At 37.1% G+C, this 26368-nt stretch overlaps 2 protein-coding genes across 2 annotated transcripts; both read left to right on the forward strand.

Annotated features, from left to right (window-relative positions):
- The first annotated feature begins 2583 nt into the window (after positions 1 to 2583).
- Positions 2584 to 9741, forward strand: LOC110872800. The gene is made up of 8 exons (XM_022121674.2): positions 2584 to 2814; positions 5360 to 5440; positions 6218 to 6403; positions 6516 to 6650; positions 6735 to 6887; positions 6954 to 9223; positions 9326 to 9391; positions 9561 to 9741. Exons 2-8 carry the CDS (start codon positions 5364 to 5366, stop codon positions 9626 to 9628), a joined length of 2955 nt encoding a protein of 984 aa, XP_021977366.1. The 5' UTR covers positions 2584 to 2814; positions 5360 to 5363; the 3' UTR covers positions 9629 to 9741.
- Positions 9742 to 19861: 10120 nt separating this feature from the next.
- On the forward strand, positions 19862 to 24984 carry LOC110872801 (translocase of chloroplast 34). The gene is made up of 8 exons (XM_022121675.2): positions 19862 to 20068; positions 21677 to 21768; positions 22470 to 22577; positions 22668 to 22792; positions 23046 to 23310; positions 24104 to 24172; positions 24261 to 24422; positions 24738 to 24984. Exons 2-8 carry the CDS (start codon positions 21682 to 21684, stop codon positions 24813 to 24815), a joined length of 894 nt encoding a protein of 297 aa, XP_021977367.1. The 5' UTR covers positions 19862 to 20068; positions 21677 to 21681; the 3' UTR covers positions 24816 to 24984.
- The last annotated feature ends 1384 nt before the right edge of the window (positions 24985 to 26368 follow it).

A 26368-nucleotide genomic window follows, 5' to 3' on the forward strand; every position in this document is an offset into this window, starting at 1 on the left:
TAATTCTTTCTCAACAATCTGAATCAGATACGAACCATAACCACCTTCAATCTATATGTTATTAATCTTAAAAAAACATTTATTCAATCTATATAATATGCATGCTTCTAATCTAGTGTAATTATATACAAATTGTTTAAAAGTTACACACAGATTTACAAATGCCACCCTCATTTTTTTAAATCTTCGTATGATTTTTTTTTTACATGATTAACCTCATCATAATTTTTTTATTGACGAATTACTTGCTCTTTGTGAGATTTTAATCCAACACCTCATATTTAAGTGTATTAAAAGACTTTGTATCCTGGAAATTAAAATGAGAAAATTCCTTTGGACGGGTTCTAGTTGTAATAACAAAATGAACTGGGTGGCTTGAGATTGAGTCACGTGGCCCAAGTTAAACGGGGGGTTGGGTATCAACAAACTCAAAGAGGTTAATGTTGCTCTTCTGTTTAAATGGGGGTGGAGATTCAGGGTTGAAAATCAAAACCTGTGGAGGAAGGTGGTGGAAGCCTGCCATGGTAAAAACGATCAAAGGAGTTTCCTCCCGATTAACAGCAACATTGCGGGGTGTTGGAAGAATATTGTGAAGGCGATTTCTAATATTAAATTATACGGGAAGGGTTTAAATCGGCTGGTCTTGGGGTAAGGTATGTAAAGAGGAGGAGATTCGTTTCAGGATAGATACCTGGGTTGGTGATCTGCCTTTTTTGTATAGATGGCCACATTTGTTCGCGCTGGAATTGTTTAAGAATTGCAGGGTTGCAGATAGAATGGATGCGGATCACGGGGATGGAGGATTGGTTTGGAATTGGTCTAGAACGCCAGAGTCTGACGTAGATCTTAAGGAATGGTAGGAATGTCAAGAGGTGCTTAATATGGTGATGCTTTCCAATCATAAAGATTCTTGGTTATGGAATGACGGTAATCAGGACGATTTCTCGGTGAAGACAGTCAAAAAAGCGTTAATTGCTGAAAGGGGTACAAGTCATCTTCCTAATTTTGAATGGTGTAAATGGGTGCCTCTCAAATGTAATATTGTGGCTTGGAGGGGTAAATTGGATAGGCTTGCTACGAAAGTTAAGTTAAGAACAAGGAACGTGGTTATGGATTCGGTTATGTGCCCTTTTTGCGACGAATTTGAGGAAACGGTGGAGCACCTTTTTACTGTGTGTTATGTGGTTAATCGGGTATGGTCGGAGTTCAGTATCTGGTGCAAAATACCTCCGATATATATTTTTGAATTCAAAGACATTTTGGATATTCACAAGTTCTCTTAAGCTGGAAAGAAAGCAAAGAAGATCATTCAAGGTTTGGTGATAATTTTGTGCTGGTGCATTAGGAAAGGAAGAAACGAGATGGTTTTCAATCATATTAATCGAAGTTCGCAAGATATTATAGGGGAGATAAAATCGAGAGGTTTCGCTTGGGCTAAAAATAGATCTTCTTGTAATTATATTAGTTAGGTAGAGTGTTGTTGTAAATACCCTATGTATATGTTGTAATTTTCCGCCCTTTGCCTGTTTAGGTCGGGGGTGTTGTTTGGTTGTTTGGCCTTTTGCCTGTTTAGGTCGAAGGTATGTTTTAAGGAAGTTTTCTTACAAAAAAAAAAAAAAAAAAAAAACCCTAAACCACCAACCTATATTTTTTTACATAATTAACCTCATCTTAAATAGGTGTCACACTTAACAATTCACGCATCTTATTTGGAATTTTATAAATCACCCCCAAAACTTTGTTTTTTTAATCCTTTTCTTTTTATTGCTAAAAAAATGTAATATATTTTTTTAAAGTACAACTTTAAACTAATATTTTAACTTGGTCTTAAAAATCATATCGTGTACTATTTTTTATTTACAAAATTATTTTAGTAATAAATGCGGATATAAGATTATATTTCAATGTTAAAATATATTTTTATTTAGAGTTAATTACTGTTTCGTCCCTGTGGTTTGTCAAAAATCACTATTTCAGTCGATTAGTTTAAAAATTGCGATTTCAGTCTCTGTGGTTTCACTTTCGTAACCATTTCAGTCTCTGTACTAACAGAATAAATGGATTGAAATGGTTACGAAAGTGAAACCACAGGAACTGAAATGGTTACGAAAGTGAAACCACAGGGACTGAAATCGCAATTTTTAAACTAATGGACTGAAATAGTGATTTGTGACAAACCACATGGACGAAACAGTATAACTCTTTTATTTATATACTTAAAATTTTTATTATTCAAATTTAAAAATAATATAAAACTATGTTTTTTTTAACAACAAATTTGCATAACTGACGGACTGCTGAAATATAGTGGAAAACCCAAAACCAATAAATATGGGAAAACTCTTTTGTTGAAATCGAACCCAGGAGCTATTGGTATTAAAACCTTATTGCACCTCCAAAATACCACTAGAATTTAATTTTAAAATTATTATAAAATTATAAAATTATAACGTTATACTATTCAAATCGAAGTAAACCTAAAATACGTTATTCTTGTCCGCATTAAATCACACACACTGCAAACTAATTTATATTTAATATTTATTTAATAACAGTTTTTTATACAACCCGATGCTCATCGCGCTTTTATTCATTCAAACCAGTCAATCCCCACTTTATGTGAATTCAAAAGCAGGAGGTGCACACCACGCGCCATTACCCTACACAAGAAAAATGCGCTCTCCGTTTGTCCTATCCACTCTTCTCTGCTAAAATCTAAAACACTTGCACACGCGCCTCCGCTAAACGCCGTGCGCCGCCGCATATCCGCCACAAATCAAAAAAAACAACGCACATTTCATCGCATATTTGCAGGTTCCTTCATCAGCTTCTAATTATTTCAATAATAACTAATAATCACTCTCTGTCAGTACGTTACGAGTTACGAATTCAAAAATTACGAGTTTATATCAATTAGGTATTTGAAATTAATTACGTATTTTGCGATGAATGTACGTGTTTTGGTGTGTTCGTGAGATGAGGTTTTTGTTTTGTGAGATCTAGTTTAGTTCTATTGTATGATAACATTTGAATCGTTTTTTTTCGTTATCTACTAGTTATTGTAGTGATAATCACTCTCTATCGGTATGTTATTATTTACGAATGCGTATAAGTTAGCATATCCGTATTGATATTTGAAATTAACTGCATATTTTGCGATGAATATACCTGTTTTGGTGTTCGTGAGATGAGGTTTTTATTGTGAGTGATTAGGTTTTATTTTGTTAGATCTAATATTCTAATTTGCAGGGGAAGTTGTAGTTCTATTGTATTATAATAACATATGAATCGTTTCCTTCATTATGATTGCATATAAGTTAGCATATGCATATCGATATTCCAAATTAGCTGCGTATTTGCGATGAATATTGTGTTTTGGTGTCTAATAGCTGAGATTTTTTTATGTGAGTGATTAGGTTTTTTTATTTTGTTAGATCTAATTTGCAAATAGGCATGTAAACGAACCGAACGAACACGAACATAGGCATGTTCGTGTTTGTTCATTTAACTTTAACCGAACACGAACACGGACATGTAATCGAACACAATTTTTTGTTCGTGTTTGTTTATTAAGAAATTGGGCATGTTCGTGTTCGTTTATGTTCGTTCGTTTAAAGCCTAAGCGAACAGTTCACGAACATAAACGCACACAAACGAACATAAATTAACATGATTGAACAAACGTAAACGAACACAAATGAACGTGATTGAACAAATATAAACAAACACAATTTAACATTAGTAAACACAAATAAACAAGTCTAATATATTACAGTTTATCCGAAAACACATCTTAATTTGGGTTCATAGATGCTAAAATTAAGTAGGTTTTTATATAAATATTAAGTAAGTGATCAGTTACGATTTAAGAAAAAATTTAAAATTTAATTTTTTTTACTGGAAAACTTAATTACTAATTAGTTATATTTATAGGGGAAAGTTATTGTACAAATAAAGTTAACGTACTAAACGTACAAACTGAAGGAAAAGACAAAAACACGCGGTGGCATTTTTGTAATTATCTGCTTGTAGGGTAATTATCAAAGTTACTCTACAAATGATACTGGAGAGTAATTTTGATGTTTTGTAGATTAATTTTGTAAAATGTTCTTGTAGAGTAATTTTGATCTTTTGTAGAATAATTTTGTAAAATGTTCTTGTAGAGTAATTTACAAAATTACTCTACAAAATCAAAATTACTCTACAGAATCAGTTTACAAAATTACTCTACAGGATCATTTGTAGAGTAATTTTGAATTGTATGTTGTTTGATAAACTTGCAGGCTAATTTTGATTCACTTGTAAAGTAATTTTGATGCAGAGTAATTTTGATACACTTGTAGAGTAATTTTGATAATTACCCCACAAGATCAAAATTACTCTACAAGAACATTTTACAAAATTACTCTACATGATCATTTGTAGAGTAATTTTGATAGTTACTGATAATTACGAAAATGTCACCGCGTGTTTTTGTCTTTTTCTTCAGTTCGTACGTTTTGTACGTTAACTTTATTTGTATTTGATCTTTTGCCTATATTTATATAAGTAGTTAGAAAAGTTAATATTCATTTAAATATAACTATTTATGTATATGTATTTACTAAAATTTAAACGAACGTTCACGAATATTAATGAACGAACACGAGGTGCGTTTATGTTCGTTCATTTAATTAAACTAATAAAATTTTTTGTTCGTGTTCGTTCGTTTGTTAAATGAACGAACTTCCCACCGAACAAGTTCATGAACATTCTGTTCGATTACATGCCTATTTGCAATGGTTGTTGTAGGAGTTAATTACATAGTTAGTCCCTGTGGTTTGCACAAAATAACATACTTAGGTATTAATAGTTTAAAATCACCTTCTAGGGTATTAACTTTTCATTTTGTAACGTTTGGAGGTATTAACTTCTAGGGTATTAACATAGTTAGTCCCTGTGGTTTGCACAAAATAACATACTTAGGTACTAATAGAATGTGATTTTGAACCTACAAATAACGCTAATACCTCTAAACGTTACAAAATGAAAAGTTAATACCCTAGAATGTGATTTTAAACTATACCTAAGTATGTTATTTTATGCAAACCACATGGACTAACTATGTAATTAACTCGTTGTAGTTTTATTGTATGACAATATTTGAATCCTTTTCCCGCTGTGGTTTTTTAGCACGTGATTATCATTGAGGATATTTCGATTTTTATTATTATTTGAGGATATTTTAAATTCTTTTAATGCTGTGCCTTTCGTGTTTATCATTATTTGAAAGTGTAGTTTAGTAATGGTGATAGTATCTATAGCTGTGTTTTTGTTGTGGATTGGGATGTAAGTTAGGGTTTTTGGATTGTTGTTTCAGGTTGATGGAGATGGAAGGAGGAATTGATCCGGATGCGCCACTTGATTATGTTGAACTTCAGATATTTCCATGCCAGAACAGGTTCTTCCCTTTTCAAAACTTGTTATTGTGGGAATGTTGCTGTTAGATCATCCATTTTTAAGTACGTTGTAGGGGTGTGAATTTATGACATGAGATCACACGCCCGGAAGGCCAGGACCTAACACGAAATTCATGGGTTTGGGTTTAGCCTAAATAGTTTCGGGTTGAGCCCTTGAACATGTTTGGCTATATGGCTTCGAGTTAACCTGTTTAACCCATTTAATTTACACCTCTTATTATTAAAATATGTTTTTCTTTTCATAATGTAAACTGATTTGGTAATTCATGCCAAAGTTTGATATATGAAACGGAAATAGTAACCAAGTTCTATAGTTTAATCGCAGTTACTTGATATACGTTTGTACTTTTTGTTGTAAATTCCTAGTTTTAGAGTATTAATATGGAAAAAATAAAATAAAATAAAACTTCGGGTTAAATGTCATGTCCGTGTCAGCCGGCGAGAACTCTTGTCGTGTTTGGGTTCATGTGTCTGATGTGATTTTCGGCTTGTATGTTCGGACCCGTGTCTAATTTTTGGGTTCGACCTACCAACTCACGATCACAAACCATTTAGCACCCCTAGCACCGTGCATTTTTTTGCATACAAATACCCGACTGTTGAGTTTATTGCACACTTTTTTGGAGAAAAGTAACAACAAGCGTCTTTGTAGCAAACTGAGAATCCACTTGAATACTGATTCTCATGACCTGAAAGATATAGTCTTTTGGTTTGTTTGGCTAAGTTTCTGAAGCATGTTCTGATAAAACCTTTTGTAGGTATGATGCATATGTATGTAGTAACAACACGGCAGTAAAAGCAGCATCTGGAACCTTGAAACAGTTATTATTGCATTCACCTCGAGTCAAAGATTTGTCCTCCGAAGGCGCGAACACGAATTTCAAGGTTTTACCGCCTGACAATGTCAATGATGCTGAGTGGTTCACACCAACCACATTGAAAAGGTTCATATCATAGTGCATTTCCTTTATATATGTTATTATTATTATTTTCTTACTTTTAAAAGGTACCTAATCAGTTAATCTCTTTCTGTTTTCTTTAATTATAATTTGCTAGATTTCTACACATTCTTGGTTCGCCAGACATCATTAGCATTGGAAATGAAATCACTCAGTTAGAGGAAACCCGAAGATTCCAACTTTCTTTGTCTTTAAAGGCTGTCGTTGATATTAGATCATCGATCGATTCAAAGTATGTATTCTTTGTGTTATCTATCATTTACTTACTTCATCCTTATTTAATTTCTTGATCAAAATATTTTGTGGCTTTTGATAGGAATGAATTACTGAGAGCAGTTGATTTACGGCTCACTGCGTTAAAAGACGAAGTAGTTACCGCCTTTGACCAGGTTACCAGGGTCAAATGCTCAACTAAGGACATCTCTGACTTGGAAAATTTTGCTCATCATTTTGGAGCCAAAGATATAAGGTATGTTTTCATAATACTGTTAGACAATATTGTTACATAATACTTACTATTACCATACATTTTCAGGGATATATTACAGAAGTTTGTAGAAATGAGCCTATTCCCAGCAGTCGAAGACTCTAACAAAAGCATAACAAATTGTGTCTCTCCAAAAGCTGATCAGACTAAACGGCACAACTCAACAAAAGACGAAAATGCTTCACTTTCAAGCGATGAGGACCAAGCATGTGCTAACAGATGTCGTTCTGCTACAAGATCTGCAACACCTAGACGATCAGCATCTCCAATGCGTCGCATACAAATTGGACGGTTAGGATCACACAGGGCACCCGCACTAACCATTAAGAACCTCAACCATTTTCCCGCCAGAGAAAAACTATCATTTCAGAGAGATGTTGGCAGCAGTAGTGACGAGGATGACAATGACCCGGATAAACCCGCGAAGAAAAATGTGCTGAAGATGAGTGTTCAAGATAAAATCAGTTTATTTGAAAGCAAACAAAGAGACCAAAAGGTGGACTTTACAAAGACTAAAAAAATGTTGAAAGTAACTGTTGGCCCGAATAAAGCTGTACTGAGAAGATGGAGTTCCGGAATGGGTGAAAATGCCACCCAAAATCTCGAGAATTCTTCACTCGGCCCAATAAGTAAAGCACCTGAGCCTGACCCGAAACCTGAACCCAACCCGGAACCCGAACCTGAGTCTAATGTGACTGCAGAAAATGTTAAACCACATTCACCGGAGAGAGAAGAAAAGTGTGAAAAGCATCCGAACTCTATTGAATGGAATCAACAGAACGAAGAAAAACTGAATGAACTGCTCACGAAAATAATGGACGATAAAAATAAACCGGTCCGACGTAGAAGCCTGAACAGTGATGTTACCAAGAGTAAGAAATCTACGGTTCTGAAGGAGGTAAGTTGCAAGCAAAAAAAGGACGAGAATCTCCGAGTAGAAGCTTCCGGAAAGAAAACTCAAAAGAACTCGACTCCAATAATGAACTCAAGAAAAGAAGCTTTAAACAAACCTTCTGTTTTGAAGAAAACTGCATCTAAACCGTCTTCTTTGGCTGCTACACGCAAATCATGGTCATCGTCACCATCGCCAAAAACTCCAACCGGTCCTATTATTAGCACCACACCAACGAGTCGAAAACCGGTTGGATCAAGCACAAAAACTGAGAAATCTCAACCTCGGTCAAAGACTCTAAAGTCAACACCACCAAATGCCAATAGACATCTTAGAAACATCAATCAGAACACGCAGTCAACAGTCACGAAAAGCACAAAGACAAGTAAACCAAAAGTTGACCAGACTCCTGAGGTTAAACCGAGCTTTTATAACAAGGTTAGTAAGAAGAGTAGTGTGGTACCGTTGGAAACAAAACCGTTTCTTCGTAAAGGCTCTGGGATTGGACCTGGGGTGGGTCCAGGTGTAGTTAAAGTTAAGTCAAAGGTTGTGAGCCAGCCTGAGGAAGCTTCTAGAAGTTTGATCCAAACTGAAGACAATGAGGTAGTCATGGCTATTGATGTGGGTCAAAATGAGGAAAAATGTGAACCCCAGGTTGTTAGCCCGGGCCCCACAAAGTGTGAGGAATCAGTTATGATCTCTCCAACTGCTTGGGTGGAAGAAGTAGGTAATGAATCAGATAACAACCATGATGAAAGATTTGGGCCCCGGGTGGTTAGCCTTAGCCTGGGCCCCACAAAGTTTGAGGAACAAGTGATGATCTCTCCAACTGCTTGGGTGGAAGAAGTAGAAGATGAATCAGATAACAACCACGAGGAAACATGTGGGCCCCAGGTGGTTAGCGTTAGCCACAGCCCGGGCCCCACAAAGTGTGAGGAATCAGTTACGATCTCTCCAACTGCTTGGGTGGAAGAAGTAGGTAATGAATCAGATAATAACCATGAGGAAACATGTGGGCCCCAGGTGGTTAGCCTTAGCCCCAGCCCGAGCCCGGGCCCCACACAGTGTGAGGAATCAGTGATGATTTCTCCATCTGCTTGGGTGGAAGAAGTGGAAGATGCATCAGATAATAACCATGAGGAAGAGGTTATTCCATGCCTATTGCAGAGTGAGTCTCCGGTCAAACTTGTTGCGCCAGCTGGCGCTTCGTCAAGTCCACGAGTTCGTCACTCTTTATCTCAAATGCTTCTAGAAGAGAGTAGTGAAGAGGCTGATGTTAGCGAGTGGGGTAATGCTGAGCACCCGCCTGCGTTGGTCTACCAGAAAGATTCACCGAAAGGGTTCAAACGGCTCTTGAAGTTTGCTCGAAAAAGTAAAGCTGAGTCAGCATTACTGGAAGCAGATGATGATTCTGGAGAATCTAAAGGTAATAAGAACAGTTCTTAACGTTTACATTTTACAAAAAATTATAATTTCGAAAAGAGTCAAGTTTTAGTCCTTATGTGGTAACTGAGTATTATCCATGCAGTTGCATCCCAGAATCATTCAAAGGTACCGGAACGTCATGTCTCCGCTTCCCTGAATTCTACAAAAGGTAAGAGTTTCTATGAACGTTATAAACAGGTCGAATGACCCGTTATGTTTGTTTTGCTCAACGGGTCAAACGGGTCGAGTATTGCTTACACAAGATCCACAAGTGGCTCCACAGTAACTATTTGATGCCCCTGTAAATTTCAAGATTTTGTGGTATTTATGTTTTTCAGGAACAAGGTCATTCTTCTCTCTTTCAGCGTTTCGGGCGAGCAAGACTAATGAGAGCAAGCTTCCTTAACACCAAAAAAGCTATAAAGTTGTAAAATATACATATCTAGTTGTTACATGTAAATTGTGCTGATGTTTGCTACATTATTATTTTTAAAATGTTAGCTACATAACTTTCAAGTATTTAACAAAAAAAAAAAAAAGATCTGAATTTTCTATAGTTTATGATCTGTTCTCCAATTCATAGATATAGTGAGATTTTTTGAAGTTCTCACTCTTTCCACCTATATGTTAGTTTATTAATTTGGATGTATTTTCTACTATGGGTATATTGATTAATAAAATATGCAAATGAAAAAACCCACAATTTTTTAGTACTCCTTTGTCAGCAAACTTAATACATCTCTCTTATTTCAGGTGTTATAAGTTTGAATATGTAGCATGAAAGTTATAACGTTACAGTTTTAAAAATAAATCGTGATTATGTCTCATGTGTCTCACTAAGCACATTCTGTTGCAGGACATGATAACTGATAAGCATGTTGCATATATATAATTAAAAAGTTTTTAAGTTAAAGAAATTTCACCCAAGTATAAAACCTTCTATATCATAGTTAATCAGATCGTCAGGCGCCAACCAGATAAGAAACGATAGAAAACTTATTAACTTGATATAATGATATGTGACTGTTTAACTAGAGAATCTTAATTTGATCGTGGATGAGAACTCTTGGCTTAAGGATTCATGATGGTGCAATGTTACGAATTGAAACCATTGCCAAGTTGTCTCATATCGGTTGTAAAGACAACAAATGTGAGGTTTATATGTTGTGTTTTCCTATTTGAGCTATAACATGCAAAACCCCAAATCTTGATTTTAAACTTGAGGGCAGGGTCATCCCTTTTGTTTTTATACAAAAAATTACTAAATCTGAATTTTTTTTCCAAGGTTTGTATCATGAAGTTAAATAGTAAGTAGAGATAATATCTAAAATCATAAATATATTTCAAATGACATGGTCAAGAGATATATACAAGGGTAAAGCTAGGTACTTCGACCACCAGTTGCACCTCCAACTCTCCAAGTACGCCAACCTCAACACCAACCCACACCATAACCGTAAAAAGCCAACTACTTCGACTACCAGTTACATACCAAACACTATCTCTATAAATCTCTTCCTTAATAAATATGCAACAAATTTACTATATCTTATAATCAAAGGTCGATGATACAAACTCCAAAAGAAGAAGCAAGACGTCAATATTGGTGTTATGATTGTGATGTCAATATGAAAAAGAAACAAAACAAAGTCAAAGGTGATTTTCTTTTGTGGGCTTAGCGTTAACCAAGAAAGCATGATTAAATATGGTGCTTTTTCTTAGGTCTGCCTTTTCGTGACACACATGACATATATAAAATGGTTTTTGGTTTTGCCGACTTAGTAAGTTAGTACATTCTTAAATCGGATACGTTGAAACACGTGTTTTCATATGGTTAACGTCTCACATAACGTGCTGCCAACTATAAACAACTAAGACGTTGCCGCCGCAACACACGGCTATGGCAACAATCTAGTATTTAACAAATCCTAATGTATTTCCGTTTTTCTAGACAATGACCCCACCAAAAAATGAAACCCCCTACTACTTTTCAAGGATCAATGGAATAATAAATTCGACACTAATTTTCATAAAAACGTACATAGATACCATCAATGTAAAACAAATGCCAATTATTATTTGCGCATATTACGACCCTATCCTTTGGTTACCTAGACACATATTTTGTCAAATTAAACCTACCTAGTATTTAGAACCCGTGCTTTACAGCGGGACTGTTAAACCAAAATAAGTAGACGTAAAAACTTTGAACCATACATGCGTGTTGCAGCATGTTAACTCGCAAAAAAGATAACCGAAACGTAAAACATATAAAAGAATAACTAAATCGGCTCAGGACGCGATCATTGCGATGGGACTATTAAACCCCCAAAAGAATAGCGTAAAAATGTTAAACCATACACGCGTGTTTCAGTGTGTTAATCATGGGCGGATCTTAGAAGAGCTCTGGCAGGGCCACGACCCGGGCAAGTTTTTCGGCCGTAGTGCTAATTTTCCGCATTTCGATCAAAATTTTTTATATATACTATGTTTGGCCCGGGCTTTTTTTAGTGCCCGTGTCTTTCGGCCCTGGCACATTCAACGGGCAAGATCCGCCACTGGTGTTAATTCACAAAGTTTAGGCCTATATATGACAAATTTGTAAAAGACGAAAAGTATGAGGGACCAAAGTTGAAAGTGAAAAACTGTTGGAGTAAAAAATGATTTTTTTAACAAAGTTGTAAAAAAGGAAAAGTATATGAGTGAAAAGTGTAATAAAAATCAATAGTGTTCTTGCCTCAGATACAAATGTTCATAAATCACGGGTTGAGTTATTCTACAAAGGAGTATAAAAATAAAAAGTGTAAGAAGACATTATAGAGTGACAAATGTCTCAAAAAAATCAAGTGGAAAGAGTAATTTTGTCAAAGAGAATAAAATGATTATGCACGTGCAAGTCACATACTATTTCCCCTCTATTTTTTAAGCGTCTATAACTTTTTTATACGTCATTTGTTTTTAAAAGAAATTATACCATAAAATCAAGCGTCTTTTTATTTTAATATGAATACCATATTGTTATATTTAGAAAAAAATCGAAAACCCAGTTGTGTATTACACAATGGACATAACGTAAAACATAATGAGAAAACCCAGTTGTGTGGTACACAATGGACAAAACATAAAATACAATGAGTATCAAACTAAAAACACAATGGAAAGTAGACCAAAAATACAATCGATGACAACAGATAAAAGACACAATGGACATAACGTAAAATACAATAAGTATCAAACTAAAAACACAATGGAAAGTAGACTAAAAACACAATTGCTGACGACAGATAAAAGACACAATTAGTGAGAGGAAATAAAAGATACAATGGACAACAGACTAAAACAATGGACAACATATTAAAACACAATGTAAAACAGAATAAACTCAATGACAAGAACCTATAACACAATGTATAGAGTACCCAAATATAACATCACCTTCATTGTGTCATACATTGTGTTTGTCACACCCCAACCGATGGCGGAATCATCGGGGCGCGGCACTGAGCGAAACAGATTGTCCAGAAGTTTCCACAACAACTATTATATAAATTCAGTTTAAATGACACGTTCCATACCGTGTCCCAAATAAATAAACAAGTTATCATAGAAAGCAACCAGGCAAATAATTTCGTTCCGACAACTCAGATTCAATTATTATTACAGACAATTGTTTATTATTTCTAGACTCCCTAGCCTCGATTTCATCACCATGCGCCTAAGCATCCTAGCAACTTAAGCACCTGTCACATACGTTAAAATAAAGTCAATACATATAATGTAAAGGTGAGCACACAAGTTTGATAATAGCATATAGAGTTCGAATAGTTTACGCATAACCAGGCACGTACACAGAGGAAAACGATGCATGTTAATTATCGACATGGGACCATCGATACCAACGACTGCGGGTTGACCGTCCGAGACGGTTCGCAATACATGATTACCACCGTAATCCATGCAAGTAATTGTCCTTAACAACCCCCGTGTGAACGGGTGCTGAGTCCAAACTATAGTACTATGTTGCTAAGGCAGGTAGATAGCACTCCACGTGTAAACATAATAAACAACATTCATTTAGTCAAATAGCACATGCAATTTGGTTAGCGTTCAAATAGTTTGTGTTTGATTGTGATTTGATAGGTAACGTATGTAACACCCAAAAGTGCTAAAAGCAAAAAGGGATCGAGTATACTCACAGTGATTGATTGTGGATTGAAGGGAGCGCTGAGAGTAAGATTAGCCTGAATAGTTCGATAGCATAACGATAACTAACGCAGAAAAGTAAACGAGTGTGAATGGATCGAATGGGCTGGTCGATCGAACGACAGGTTCGATCGAACGGGCTGTCCGGTCGGCTGGTATGTCCGTTTGGACAGTTTTGTTCGATCGGTCGGCAGGCTCGATCGGCTGGACCATTCGAGTGGATTGTTTCTTCCTCTGGTGTGTTTGTGTTTGAGGATTTGAACTTTTGAAGTTTTCGTTGTAGTATATGAGAACACTGAAATGTTCCTACCTTTCAAGTTGATCGATCGAACGGTTCGTTCGATCGGCTAGCTCACTCGATCGGCTAGGACCTTCAGAATTAGTCCTCAACTGAATGTCACTCGATCGAACAGGCTGTTCGATCGGCTGGCATTCCCTACCACGAACGAGTTGTGAAAACGATTAAGTGTTGAAGCATAGTATCTCATGATCCGAACAGTAATGTTTACCAATCGAGTGACCTATTTGATCGAACATTACTTCGTCAAGACTATACCTCAAAGTTTGGAAAAGTGAGACGCCATGTGCCAGCCGATCGGCTGGCCCGGTCGATCGGCTGGTGTGTCCGATCGACTGGGCTGTTCGATCAGCCTAGCCGTTCGGCCAGCAAGTCTGACCTGGCCGTCCTTTCGTCTAACACTTGGTCGTCTGGTTACTTGTCATTATATCGAGGTAGTTTGATAATGAGTTGAACTATGATACCTTCGTTCTTACTTGTCTCTCCAGCTCGGACAGGAATCACCCAAATCCGTCCGTTGAGCGGTTCGGAACGTCGGCTTAGAGTTTAATCCGAAATCGGTGAACCTTGTTCATAGAACCCGAATCTTGAACCTTTTAACTGTTTGAATGATTAGTTAGCCGGTTCAAGCTCCGTTTCTATCGGTTTGAAGGCATTGAGTGTAAAAGAGTTGAAAGAAAGTTGGAAATCCTTCTTTCAATCCTTCACACCATGAAAATGTTTAGATCTATGATAGATCTTAACTTGTTTATGTGGAAATCGGTTAGATCTAAGCTAATCATAGTTGAATGAGGCCAAAACATGATGTTCTTCAAGAACACCATGATGACATCACCCAAGAACACTTAGATCTTGGTGATTTCACGGTTAGAATCCAAGTTTTAAAAGATAGAAAGGTGTAGAATCAAGTAATGATAAAAAACGTACAAGAATTAGAGTGAAAACTTACCGGGATTGAGAGAAATCTGAGAAAAGGTGAAGAATAGGAGTTGGCCGGTCAGAACTTTCCAAAAGTGGAAATGAAGACAAGGACAGCCCTATTTATAGGCTTCCAAAAGAGGAAAGTGGCAGCCGATCGGCCAGGAGCTCCGATCGAGTGGGCTGCTCGATCGGCTGGCAAGATGCTAGCCGATCGGCTGGCCTGTTCGATAAGGTTGCCTCCTGTTCGATCCGCGACACACTTTGAGTATTTTGCGACGATTTTCGACGTTTCGATTTCGATGGGCGATGATATGAATGCGATAGAGTTCCTAGTCAAATTACTTTCAGTCCCAACTGCTATATCTAACATACAATCTTCTATAAGTCACGTTTCGATGTCGGTTTCGATTGAGTTCGATTGCCTTTCGAGTTTCGATTCGATTTTCGATTGATTTGCTTGAATACCACACCAAACATAAAGTAAACATGCACAAGTAATACATAAGGCACACACACACGTATAACAACACCAAAATTCGCATAATTCGAGTCTCGAGTTCGATGATTGTTAGTTCGGTTTGATTACTGATTAGGTTAACTTTATCGCATTGTTACTTCCTATCATTCACAGTCGTAGATCGGTTCGCTTTAAAACACGTTCGATTACTTCGATTCTTGCTAATTACAACACTTACTCCACATAATACAACTAAAACATAAAATTGACTATTTACAGTCAAAGGAAGTCAAAGTCGACTTGGACTTTGACTTTGACTTTGACATTCGAAAACACGGGGTGTTACAGCCTCCCCTTGTTTAGGGAATTTCGTCCCGAAATTAGGCTCGAAGGCTACACAACACCGTGATTTACCAATTTGATGCTTCAGATCTATTTATTTAAACAACTGCGGGTACTTGGCCTTCATGTCGCTTTCGAGTTCCCAAGTGAACTCCGCGCCTCGTTTGCCTTCCCATCGGACTTTCACGATCGGGATGCGAGAATGCCTGAGTTGCTTGGTTTGGCGATCCATGATTTCGACAGGCTTTTCCACGAAGTGTAATGTTTCGTTGACCTGAAGATTGTCGAGTGGTACGATTAGATCATGATCAGCAAGGCATTTTCGGAGGTTTGAGACGTGGAAAGTCGGGTGGACGTTACTGAGTTCCTCCGGTAGTTCGAGTCTGTAGGCGACTTTTCCGATTCTTTCCAGAATCCTGAAAGGTCCAACATATCGAGGCGCTAGTTTCCCTTTCTTGCCGAATCGGACTACACCCTTCCAAGGTGATACCTTTAGGAGTACGTAGTCACCAACTTCAAATTCAAGGGGCTTGCGTCTTTTATCGGCGTAACTTTTCTGTCTGTTCCGAGCTTTTACCAAGTTGTCTCTAATCTGGTGGATTTTGTCAGTCGTTTCTTGTAGAATCTCGGGACCGGTTAGTTGCGAGTGACCGATCTCGTGCCACACAATAGGCGATCGACATCTTCTACCATACAAAGCCTCGAAAGGTGCCATTTGAATGCTGGCATGATAGCTATTATTGTACGAGAATTCCACCAATGGCAGGTGTTTGTTCCAACTACCACCAAAATCTATAACACACGCTCGGAGCATGTCTTCAAGAGTACGGATTGTTCTTTCAGTCTGTCCGTCGGTTTGAGGATGGAATGCAGTACTCAGATTAAGCGACGTACCAAGGGCCGCTTGAAATGTTTCCCACAATCGCGAAGTGAACCGAGCGTCACGGTCTGAAATGATGTCACGAGGCGTACCATGATTACGAATGATCTCGTCGGTGTAGATTTGGGCTAGTCGTTCCACCTTGTAGTCTTCTCGTATCGGCAAAAAGTGGGCTGATTTCGTTAGACGATCAACTATAACCCAAATACTGTCGTGACCTGATGGCGTGGGCGGGAGTTTCGTTATGAAATCCATAGCTATGCTCTCCCACTTCCATATAGGTATCGGCGGTTATTCGAGTAAGCCAGAAGGTCTTTGATGTTCAGCCTTGACTCTTGCGCAAGTTAAACAGCTTCCAACGTATAGAGCGATATCCCGTTTCATGCCCGGCCACCAGTACTTATAACGCAGGTCCTGGTACATCTTGTCTGCACCGGGGTGAATAGAATATCGGGACTTGTGGGCTTCGTTCATGATAATCTTTTGCAAATCGGTCCGCCTAGGGATCCAAATTCGGTCCAGATAATAGAATATCCCATCTGATTTGCTTACTAACTGAGCTCCATCGTGATAGATCCTCTCTCTCTTCAATGTACGCTCGTTAAAGCAAGCATGTTGAGCTTCGCGAATAAGGGTTTCGAGATTGTGCTGGGCTTGGATGTTTCGGGTACTGAGCACGTAACTCTTTCTGCTGAGCATGTCAGCAACCACATTCGCCTTGCCTGGGTGATAACGAATCTCACAGTCGTAATCGTTGAGAAGTTCTACCCATCTGCGTTGACGCATATTAAGCTCTCTCTGATTAAAGATGTGTTGTAAACTCCTGTGATCGGTGTAGATCATACACTTAGTGCCATACAGGTAGTGTCGCCAAATCTTCAATGCAAAGACAACCGCGCCTAGCTCGAGGTCATGGGTTGTATAGTTCTTCTCGTGGATCTTGAGCTGACGAGATGCATAGGCTATAACCTTGTCTCGCTGCATGAGGACACAGCCGAGACCAAGGTTAGAAGCATCATAGTAGACAATGAAGTTGTCGCTTCCGTCGGGCAGCGTAAGAATCGGTGCGTTGCACAGCATATGCTTGAGGGTTTGAAAGGCAGTCTCTTGTGCGTTTCCCCACACAAAAGGCTTGTCCTTATGAGTAAGGGCAGTAAGGGGCACAACGATCTTGGAGAATCCTTCAATGAATCCGTTCGGCCAGCAAGTCTGACCTGGTCGTCCTTTCGTCTAACACTTGGTCGTCTGGTTACTTGTCATTATATCGAGGTAGTTTGATAATGAGTTGAACTATGATACCTTCGTTCTTACTTGTCTCTCCGTCTCGGACAGGAATCACCCAAATCCGTCCGTTGAGCGGTTCGGAACGTCGGCTTAGAGTTTAATCCGAAATCGGTGAACCTTGTTCATAGAACCCGAATCTTGAACCTTTTAACTGTTTGAATGATTAGTTAGCCGGTTCAAGCTCCGTTTCTATCGGTTTGAAGGCATTGAGTGTAAAAGAGTTGAAAGAAAGTTGGAAATCCTTCTTTCAATCCTTCACACCATGAAAATGTTTAGGTCTATGATAGATCATAACTTGTTTATGTGGAAATCAGTTAGATCTAAGCTAATCATAGTTGAATGAGGCCAAAACATGATGTTCTTCAAGAACACCATGATGACATCACCCAACACTTAGATCTTGGTAATTTCACGGTTAGAATCCAAGTTTTAAAAGATAGAAAGGTGTAGAATCAAGTAATGATAAAAAACGTACAAGAATTATAGTGAAAACTTACCGGGATTGAGAGAAATCTGGGAAAAGGTGAAGAATAGGAGCTGGCCGGTCAGAACTTTCCAAAAGTGGAAATGAAGACAAGGACAGCCCTATTTATAGGCTTCTAAAAGAGGAAAGTGGCAGCCGATCAGCCAGGAGCTCCGATCGAGTGGGCTGCTCGATCGGCTGGCAAGATGCGAGCCGATCGGCTGGCCTGTTCGATAAGGTTGCCTCCTGTTCGATCCGCGACACACTTTGAGTATTTTGCGACGATTTTCGATGTTTCGATTTTGATGGGCGATGATATGAATGCGATAGAGTTCCTAGTCAAATTACTTTCAGTCCCAACTGCTATATCTAACATACAATCTTCTATAAGTCACGTTTCGATGTCGGTTTCGATTGAGTTCGATTGCCTTTCGAGTTTCGATTCAATTTTCGATTGATTTGCTTGAATACCACACCAAACATAAAGTAAACATGCACAAGTAACACATAAGGCACACACACACGTATAACAACACCAAAATTCGCATAATTCGAGTCTCGAGTTCGATGATTGTTAGTTCGGTTTGATTACTGATTAGGTTAACTTTATCGCATTGTTACTTCCTATCATTCACAATCGTAGATCGGTTCGCTTTAAAACACGTTCGATTACTTCGATTCTTGCTAATTACAAACTTACTCCACATAATACAACTAAAACATAAAATCGACTATTTACAGTCAAAGGAAGTCAAAGTCGACTTGGACTTTGACTTTGACATTCGAAAACACGGGGTGTTACAGTGTTATAGGTTTTGATAAAAATGCAATGAACAGAACCCAAATTAACACTGTGTTATAAGTTTTGTTAATAACATAATGTATAGAAACCTTAGTAAAAAATATAAGAATCAAAACCCAGTTGAAAGACACAATGGTCACAATCTTTAACACAATACAAAGAAAACCCGGTAAAAGTGAAAATTTTTATTTTATTTTTATATAGTAATATCATACTCAGGCTAGGAGTTAGCTACAAAGTCCAAATTTCCTAAAAAAATTAAAAAGTAATGAAACATCAAAATGTCAACCATAAAGCACACCCAAAACCAACAAATAACAAAATGCAGATTACTAAAACATCATACATGTGGGTTATGTTTTGTGTTTTGGATGATAAGGCTTTGATTATCGAATGACAAACATTATTGTGTTTTATGTTGATTAGCATGTTATGTTTTATATTCATAGTTCTACGATTGTGTGTTTGAAGTTTTTATGTACTATTATGGTTCAAATATGGTGCTTTAGTAATATTCAATCTGTTATTTATGGGGTTTAGGTGTGTTTTGTGGCTAAAATTATAGTGTTTTATATTACACTTTTTAGGAAATTTAGACTTTGTAAATGTTCGTTATTGTGGTGATTTTTTTAAAACAAATGTCGTATGAAAAAGTTATGAACGTTTTAAATTTAATGGGGGAATTGACATGTATCTTGCACGTGGAGAGAAAAAATAATATATATATATAGGATTCCTTTTATGTCCTTCTATTATTTTCTTTTCCGTAAAACTAATCTTATCCTTCAAATCTAAGATCAATAGACTAGAATCTTTGTTACCCTTTTTATTTATATTTTCCTTGGTATTTGATCTTAATCCGATAAATCATATATAGGAAATATAATATTCTTAATCCTCCTTTGTATTTGACATCAATAAACTTTTTGTTTCACAACAAAAGATTCAAAGCCAAATATGTTCTTTAATAAATACTGAAGGGATAATATGTGCAGTTTCAAAACTTCAAAAACCCTGGTGTTGAAATTGAAAATCTCATTTCGCTGTAGCACGCACAACAATACCGAACAATACCAAAACAGTCGTGAATTGTGTTCGTTAAACAAATTTTAGGGTTTCACTTTACGTCCTCAATCCGTACTACTTCGCATACAATTTGAACTTCTAATCATCAGATTGTTGTTAACTTCTACAAGGTAAGATCCAAAACTTTTGTTCCTATTCTTTTCAATTTAGGTTTCCTGCTATTGAAAGTTGTCTACATTTACTTCCTTCGTTTAGTAAACTTGATTTTCATGATATCATCAGTCAGTCAATTTATTTGAAGTTTGTTACAAGGTGTATTGAGTTGTTTGATAGGTGATGGTGAGAAATGTGGATGTGTTTTTGAATTTTAGGTCTGTTTTCATGAGTGACAGTTTGTTGAATTATCGTTTAATTAATTGCTTCTGTTTTATGGAATTGTGGTTTTGTTCCGATGAGTATTAAGCTATGCAGTTAATACCAGTGATATATCGGTTATATCGGTCCCTAGTAAAATATCAGTTTCAAATATCGGTACCAATATTATCAGCGATATTGACCTATATTCGGCGGATATCACCGATATATCACTGAATTATTAGTGTTAAATTGCTATATATATATATATAGAAAAAGTGTAAAATACAATACGCAAGGTTTAAAAGAACGGAAACGAGTTTCGAGGTGTTTTCCCTACGCCTCACGAGGCGTAAGCCTCGAGGCGTAAGGCCGAGGCGGTATTAATAAATAAATATAAAAATTATATATATCTTATAAAAATAATAATACTAACTAATTTCATCATCAGATTCATCAAAAACATACATAAAAAAGACATGAAATGTTTGAAGTTGACACAAAAAGTCAAAAACATCAAAAACAACTATGAAAATCCCATGAGGCGCGCCTGAGGCGCAACCTTTCTTAGCACCTCAATCCCTCTGAGGCGCATATGCAGTAAAAACCCACCTCAGACTCGTTTTTTGGCCGTTTCGCCTCGAGGCGCGCCTTGAGGCGCACGCCTCAAGCGTTTTTTAAAACCATGACAATACGGCTTAACGTACATCACGTACGACAACATGCGTGATTTTTGTATATAACATGCGTGATTATTGTTCTTTTTCAATTAGCCTGGGCTTGATCAATTTCGTCCAATCAATTTCGTCCAATTCGTTTCAATTTTCTTTCCGTTTCACTTCAACTTCGCCATTGTTCAGTCAATTTCATCGAATTGGGTTCAAATTTATCGTTGATTTTGAAAAGTTTCATCAAAATGTCGACCCTCGAAATCAAATCGTAGAACAAAGGATGAAGGGACATGACCAAGCTTTGATTCAGACCATAACAGAGGATGCAGGAACATGACCAAGCTTTGATTCGTTTGGAGTCAGAGGGCAGTAACAATGGTTTTAGATCGTAGAACAGGGGATGCGATTTTTGAACTGGGAGTAGGGCATGCGTGATTAATGTGCGTGATTTTATGTTTCCAACATGCGTGATTAGGTTTTTTGAGGTTTATAACGTGCGTGATTTTCAAATGAACGTGCGTAATTTCATGACGTAGCGGTCGTATGTTAAGCCGTAATGTAATGTACGTTAACTGGCCTCTATATATATATATATATGTATATATAAACTCTGCATGATACTAAAATTACCGATATCCCATCGAGATAACCTATATCTCAGATATCGGTGCTTGACCGATATCCGATATTTTTACCGCATTAACTACATAGTTATTAAGTAGGTTGAGTTATAGGTTAATCGTGTTCTTTCAGGTTTGATGGCTCGTGAATGGACTGGGATTCAGCAGTTTCCGCTTGCAACACAGACAAAGTTGCTGGAGTTACTGGGAACACTAAAGGAGAAGGTGAATTCAGTTTCAACTGTTTACTTTACTCTTTGATATGTAGTCATAATTTTTATAGCGTTTAAGTTGATTCTGTTATGTAATGGTTCGTTTGTATACATATGTGTTTTTACTTTCACAAGAACCCTAGTCAGTTTGCATTCAAAGTTGAAAAACCAAGATCTATTGCTCAAAAAGTCAAGCACATGATTGATGAATTGAATATGCAACCTTTCATTTTCTTGGAATATTTAGTTTTTGATTAGTAGAGGTGGCAATTTCAACCCATTTACTTATAAATAAGTTGGGTTGGGCTGGGTTACATTTTCTCTTTAATGGGTCTAAAGGTTAAACTAAAAGATTTACCAAAAAGGGTTTGGGTCAAATAGACATACGAATCGAAAGTCATACACAATGTATTCAAATGCATAAAGCTTCTAGTATGGATCTGTCGAGAAAAAATAGATTATAATTGTATTATAGTATTTTTAATCATATTTAACACATTAATTATTTATAAATTTCGAAACAATGGATAGAAAAGTTTCTGGGTTGCCCCAACTCAATTTTGACTCGTTACCTTACCCACCCAGCCATTTTACCACCTCTTTCTGTTACCGAAGAACATTTTATACATCTACAGCTAAGTTATTTGGAAAATGAAATGTTACGGTTCCATATATGCTTACAACTTGTTTAAATGGTTATGCTATATATAACAGTCGAGGGACAGTTTGACGATTCTTGTAATGGGGAAGGGTGGTGTCGGGAAATCCTCCACTGTGAACTCCATTCTTGGGGAACGCGCAGTTGCAGTCAGTGCATTTCAGGTAATTATTAGAACTTCATAGTTGTAGAATGATGTTCAAGTGAGTTTCAATTTATAACTTTTTGATTTGATCTATGAATTATTTTTGCAGTCGGATGTACCACGGCCCGTAATGGTTTCCCGTGAGCGCTCAGGGTTCACATTGAACATCATTGACACACCTGGCATTGTTGAAGGAGGATACGTCAACGATCAGGCCCTGCAACTCATCAAAAGGTCAGCTATTGAGTTTCGTACTAAAGTAAGAGTGTGGCATATGTCGCCCAGGGTAAGAACTCGGCATGGGGAAGTCACCGCGGAGCTAGCTTGGTTGGGTAGCGGCTCCCGGAGTGAGATCACTCCGGCGGTTGGGAGGACCGTGCACTATCCCCCCCCCCCTCCCCCCCCCCACACACACACACACAAGAGTGTAGCATATCGTGCCAACAGGATATTTTAATGATTTGTAATTTTGAGGTTGTTCGAGCAGGTTTCTTTTGAACAAGACCATAGATGTTTTGTTATACGTTGACCGGTTGGATTCCTATAGAGTGGATAATCTGGACAGACAAATTGTAAAGGCAATAACCGAGAGTTTCGGCAAGGAAATATGGCGTAAAGGAGTTGTAGTGTTAACGCATGCTCAACTTACGCCACCAGATTGTCTTAGTTACGATGACTTTTTTGCAAGAAGATCAGAAGCCGTTCTTAAAGTTGTAGACTCTGGGGCCCGCTTCAAGAAACATGAAATTCAGGTACAAGTTTTTGATGAGTACTGTCGAATTTATCGTACTAAATTATACACTACAATCAATCCGCCTCGTTTCCGTACTAAATTTACGTTGAAACGTAGAGTAATCTGAATTCATACCGTTGAATGAAAGTGTATTATATTTGATCCAATTTGTTTCCAAACAAAATTTACGTCAAAACGTAGACCAACTCAATATGTACATAAAATAAACACGCTCGGTGTCGTAGGAGGCGTGATAAAGTATAGACTATAGACTACAATCGACCTGACCCGGCTCGTTTCCGAACAAAAATTATGTCGAAATGTATAGTAACTCAAATTTATTCCGACAAATGAAAACGTATTATATTTGACCCGATTTGTTTCCAAACAAAATTTACGTCAAAACGTAGTCCAACTCAAAACATAGATAGAAATAAAACATTTTATAAATGACCCGATTCGTTTCCAAACAAAAAGTCCATTTCAGCATAGACGAAGTCGAATTTATACCCACATGTACATAAAAATAAAAACGTAAGAAATTAGTTTTAGGGTAAACTCGGAACTTTAGAAACTTGAGGGGGACCAAAGTGACATTTACAAAGTTAGAAGGTTAGTTTTGACATTATAGAAAAGCTTAGCGGTAGAATGGGTCGGTGGCAAAAAGCCACCACCGACCTTTTTCTTTAAGGTATTATACAATTCTGTATGAGTTCTGCCAAATTCATCATTCCTATGCGTATACTTCTGCTGAAATTGAAATGAGATACAAGTTGGCGATTGATTCTCAATATTGTGGATGCTTCTTGTAGGATCATGTGATTCCGGTTGTCTTGGTTGAGAACAGTAGCAGGTGTAATAAAAACGACAATGGAGAAAAGGTTAGTAATCATGTTTTACTCGTCTACTCAAGCAACATTCTATTGTGTTATTTTTCTTATATTATTTATTTATTTTGTGCTGCATTAGATTCTCCCAAATGATACTGTTTGGATTCCCAGCATAGTTGAAACCATCACAAACATTGCTACAAACGAAAGCAAAAGCATTGTTGTTGACCAAAAGCTGATTGATGGCCCGAATGCAAATGAAAGAGGGAAAGTGTTCATTCCTCTCATCTTAGCGTTCCAGGTAAGCTGTTAAACCTGTTTTTGTTTTTTCTGAAAGTCTTATATAGACGTGGCACATGGGAAGGTTAGGCGGGTTGGTAACGGGCTGGGGTCTAAATGAGTAAATTATAGCATGGGTAGGGTTGGGGTCAAAAAGAGTTATTATTCAGTATATGCTGGGTTGGGTTGACCTGAAACAATTTTCCCTCCATTTTTTTTAGAATAAATGTTTTATTAGTAAGTATTATTGCAAAAAGTATAATCTTTCAATAATAATTAATTTTCTGTAGTTCTCTTATTTGATTTTTGTACGTCATCTGCATCTTTTTTTTTGCAGTATTTCTTTGTTATTAAACAACTTCAAAAATGGATCAAGGATGATATTGCTAAAGCACCCAAGTCTTCTTGGGAATGATATCTTCTTCTTTGGCTGCTTGTATCTTGGTTAAACCTTGTTTTTATCTGAGTTTAGGACACAATTGTTCGTGGCGATTTTAACTTGGAAAATAACCCAGGTGTCGATTCAGACGTTTTTTTTTTGTTGATTATGTGAGTTTGTGGTGTTAACATGCTTTGTTCTGATATATCTGAGTTTGTCACCACCCGCACACTGCAATTAAGTAGTTTATGTGGTCTTAACCTCTTAACAACCAAAATAGACGGTGTTAAGTGTGGAGGGACTGAAACAGTGCAATTTTACAAGTTCACACATAACTTCTCAAGGGTAAAATATAGACGGTGTTAAATGTGGCGGGACTGAAAGAGTGCAATTATATAAGTTCACATAACTTCTCAAGGGTTAAAAATAAACTATGTTAGGCAAAAGACAAGTTTTGAAATTTGGTATAAGCATAAAGGACCATTTTTGTAATTTACTCGGAATAAAATCACGAGTAAACTGCAGTTTTACCCCCTAACATGTTTACCCCCTAAAAAATGCAATTTTATTCCATGCGTATGCCTGATTTAATCAATCTTGGACGCTGCTGCTAAATGACATCACATTTCTGTTAGTTGTGATACGAAATGACATTTATGTCCTTCCTTTTTACACCCCGTACTTTCTAACAACTATACGTTTTGGTCCCTGCATAAATGTTAAACATTCCCGTCTAAATTGTTTGAGCTTGCAAAGTAAAATTACCCTTTAAGACTTACCCTGCAAAGTCAAATGTTCAATTCATGTCTTGCCTGTTATGCCTTGTGATCAATTCTAATGCGAATGGGCAATTGAAATGCACATACATAATGGGCTATTTTGTTATGCCCAAAATGCAAGATTCAAATGTACATACATAATGGGCTATTCTGTTATGCCTTAAATAACCACAGGAAGGAACTCTTTGACCTTGCAAATGGCCAATGGAGAAACCAATATTTAAAAGAAGTGGCATTATTAACAGGGCATGATGTAATCTTTAAACCAACTTGATCCCAAAACCAGCTTGATCGTAAAACCAACTTGATGTTTAAAACTTAACAAAAACAATGTTTAAAACCAGGTTACTGTTTAATACCAGCCCATAATATTGTTAACAGTAGCATAACAGTAGCATAATTAGCAGTGATCATAACAGCCCATAATCTTGTAAACAAGTAAAGCCTTCAAATCCTGTAAACACCTAAACAACCATAATCCCAAAATGAACAGTAAACCCTTACTTTTTTTAATCTAAATTTATCAACGATCAATAATTTTAATAAACACCCCATAATTAAACACCTAAACCCAGTTAAACCCTATTAATTCTAATAAATTGCCTATAAGTAAACTGTTAAACAAAGGAACTTGGTATATACCTCAAATGGCTCATAGCATGTTCATGAACATCGTTCTGATCAACATTGTAGCCAGGTTCACCAGAGAAAACGACAGTCAGATTTCTTGGTCTATCACCGGAATTCTTCGACGGCAGTGGAGAGTGGTTTGGTGTGAATGCTCAGGGTATAAAAAGGAATCAGGATAAC

This window comes from Helianthus annuus, chromosome 8, assembly GCF_002127325.2.
Source record: "Helianthus annuus cultivar XRQ/B chromosome 8, HanXRQr2.0-SUNRISE, whole genome shotgun sequence".
NCBI lineage: Eukaryota > Viridiplantae > Streptophyta > Magnoliopsida > Asterales > Asteraceae > Helianthus > Helianthus annuus.

Coding starts and splice junctions, on each gene's coding strand:
- LOC110872800 (XM_022121674.2), top strand. CDS start 5,364: ATGGAGATGGAAGGAGGAATTGATCCGGATGCGCCACTTGATTATGTT. Junction 5,441..6,217: donor ATATTTCCATGCCAGAACAG/GTTCTTCCCTTT, acceptor AACCTTTTGTAG/GTATGATGCATATGTATGTA. Junction 6,404..6,515: donor ACACCAACCACATTGAAAAG/GTTCATATCATA, acceptor ATAATTTGCTAG/ATTTCTACACATTCTTGGTT.
- LOC110872801 (XM_022121675.2), top strand. CDS start 21,682: ATGGCTCGTGAATGGACTGGGATTCAGCAGTTTCCGCTTGCAACACAG. Junction 21,769..22,469: donor TGGGAACACTAAAGGAGAAG/GTGAATTCAGTT, acceptor TATATATAACAG/TCGAGGGACAGTTTGACGAT. Junction 24,173..24,260: donor AAAACGACAATGGAGAAAAG/GTTAGTAATCAT, acceptor GTGCTGCATTAG/ATTCTCCCAAATGATACTGT.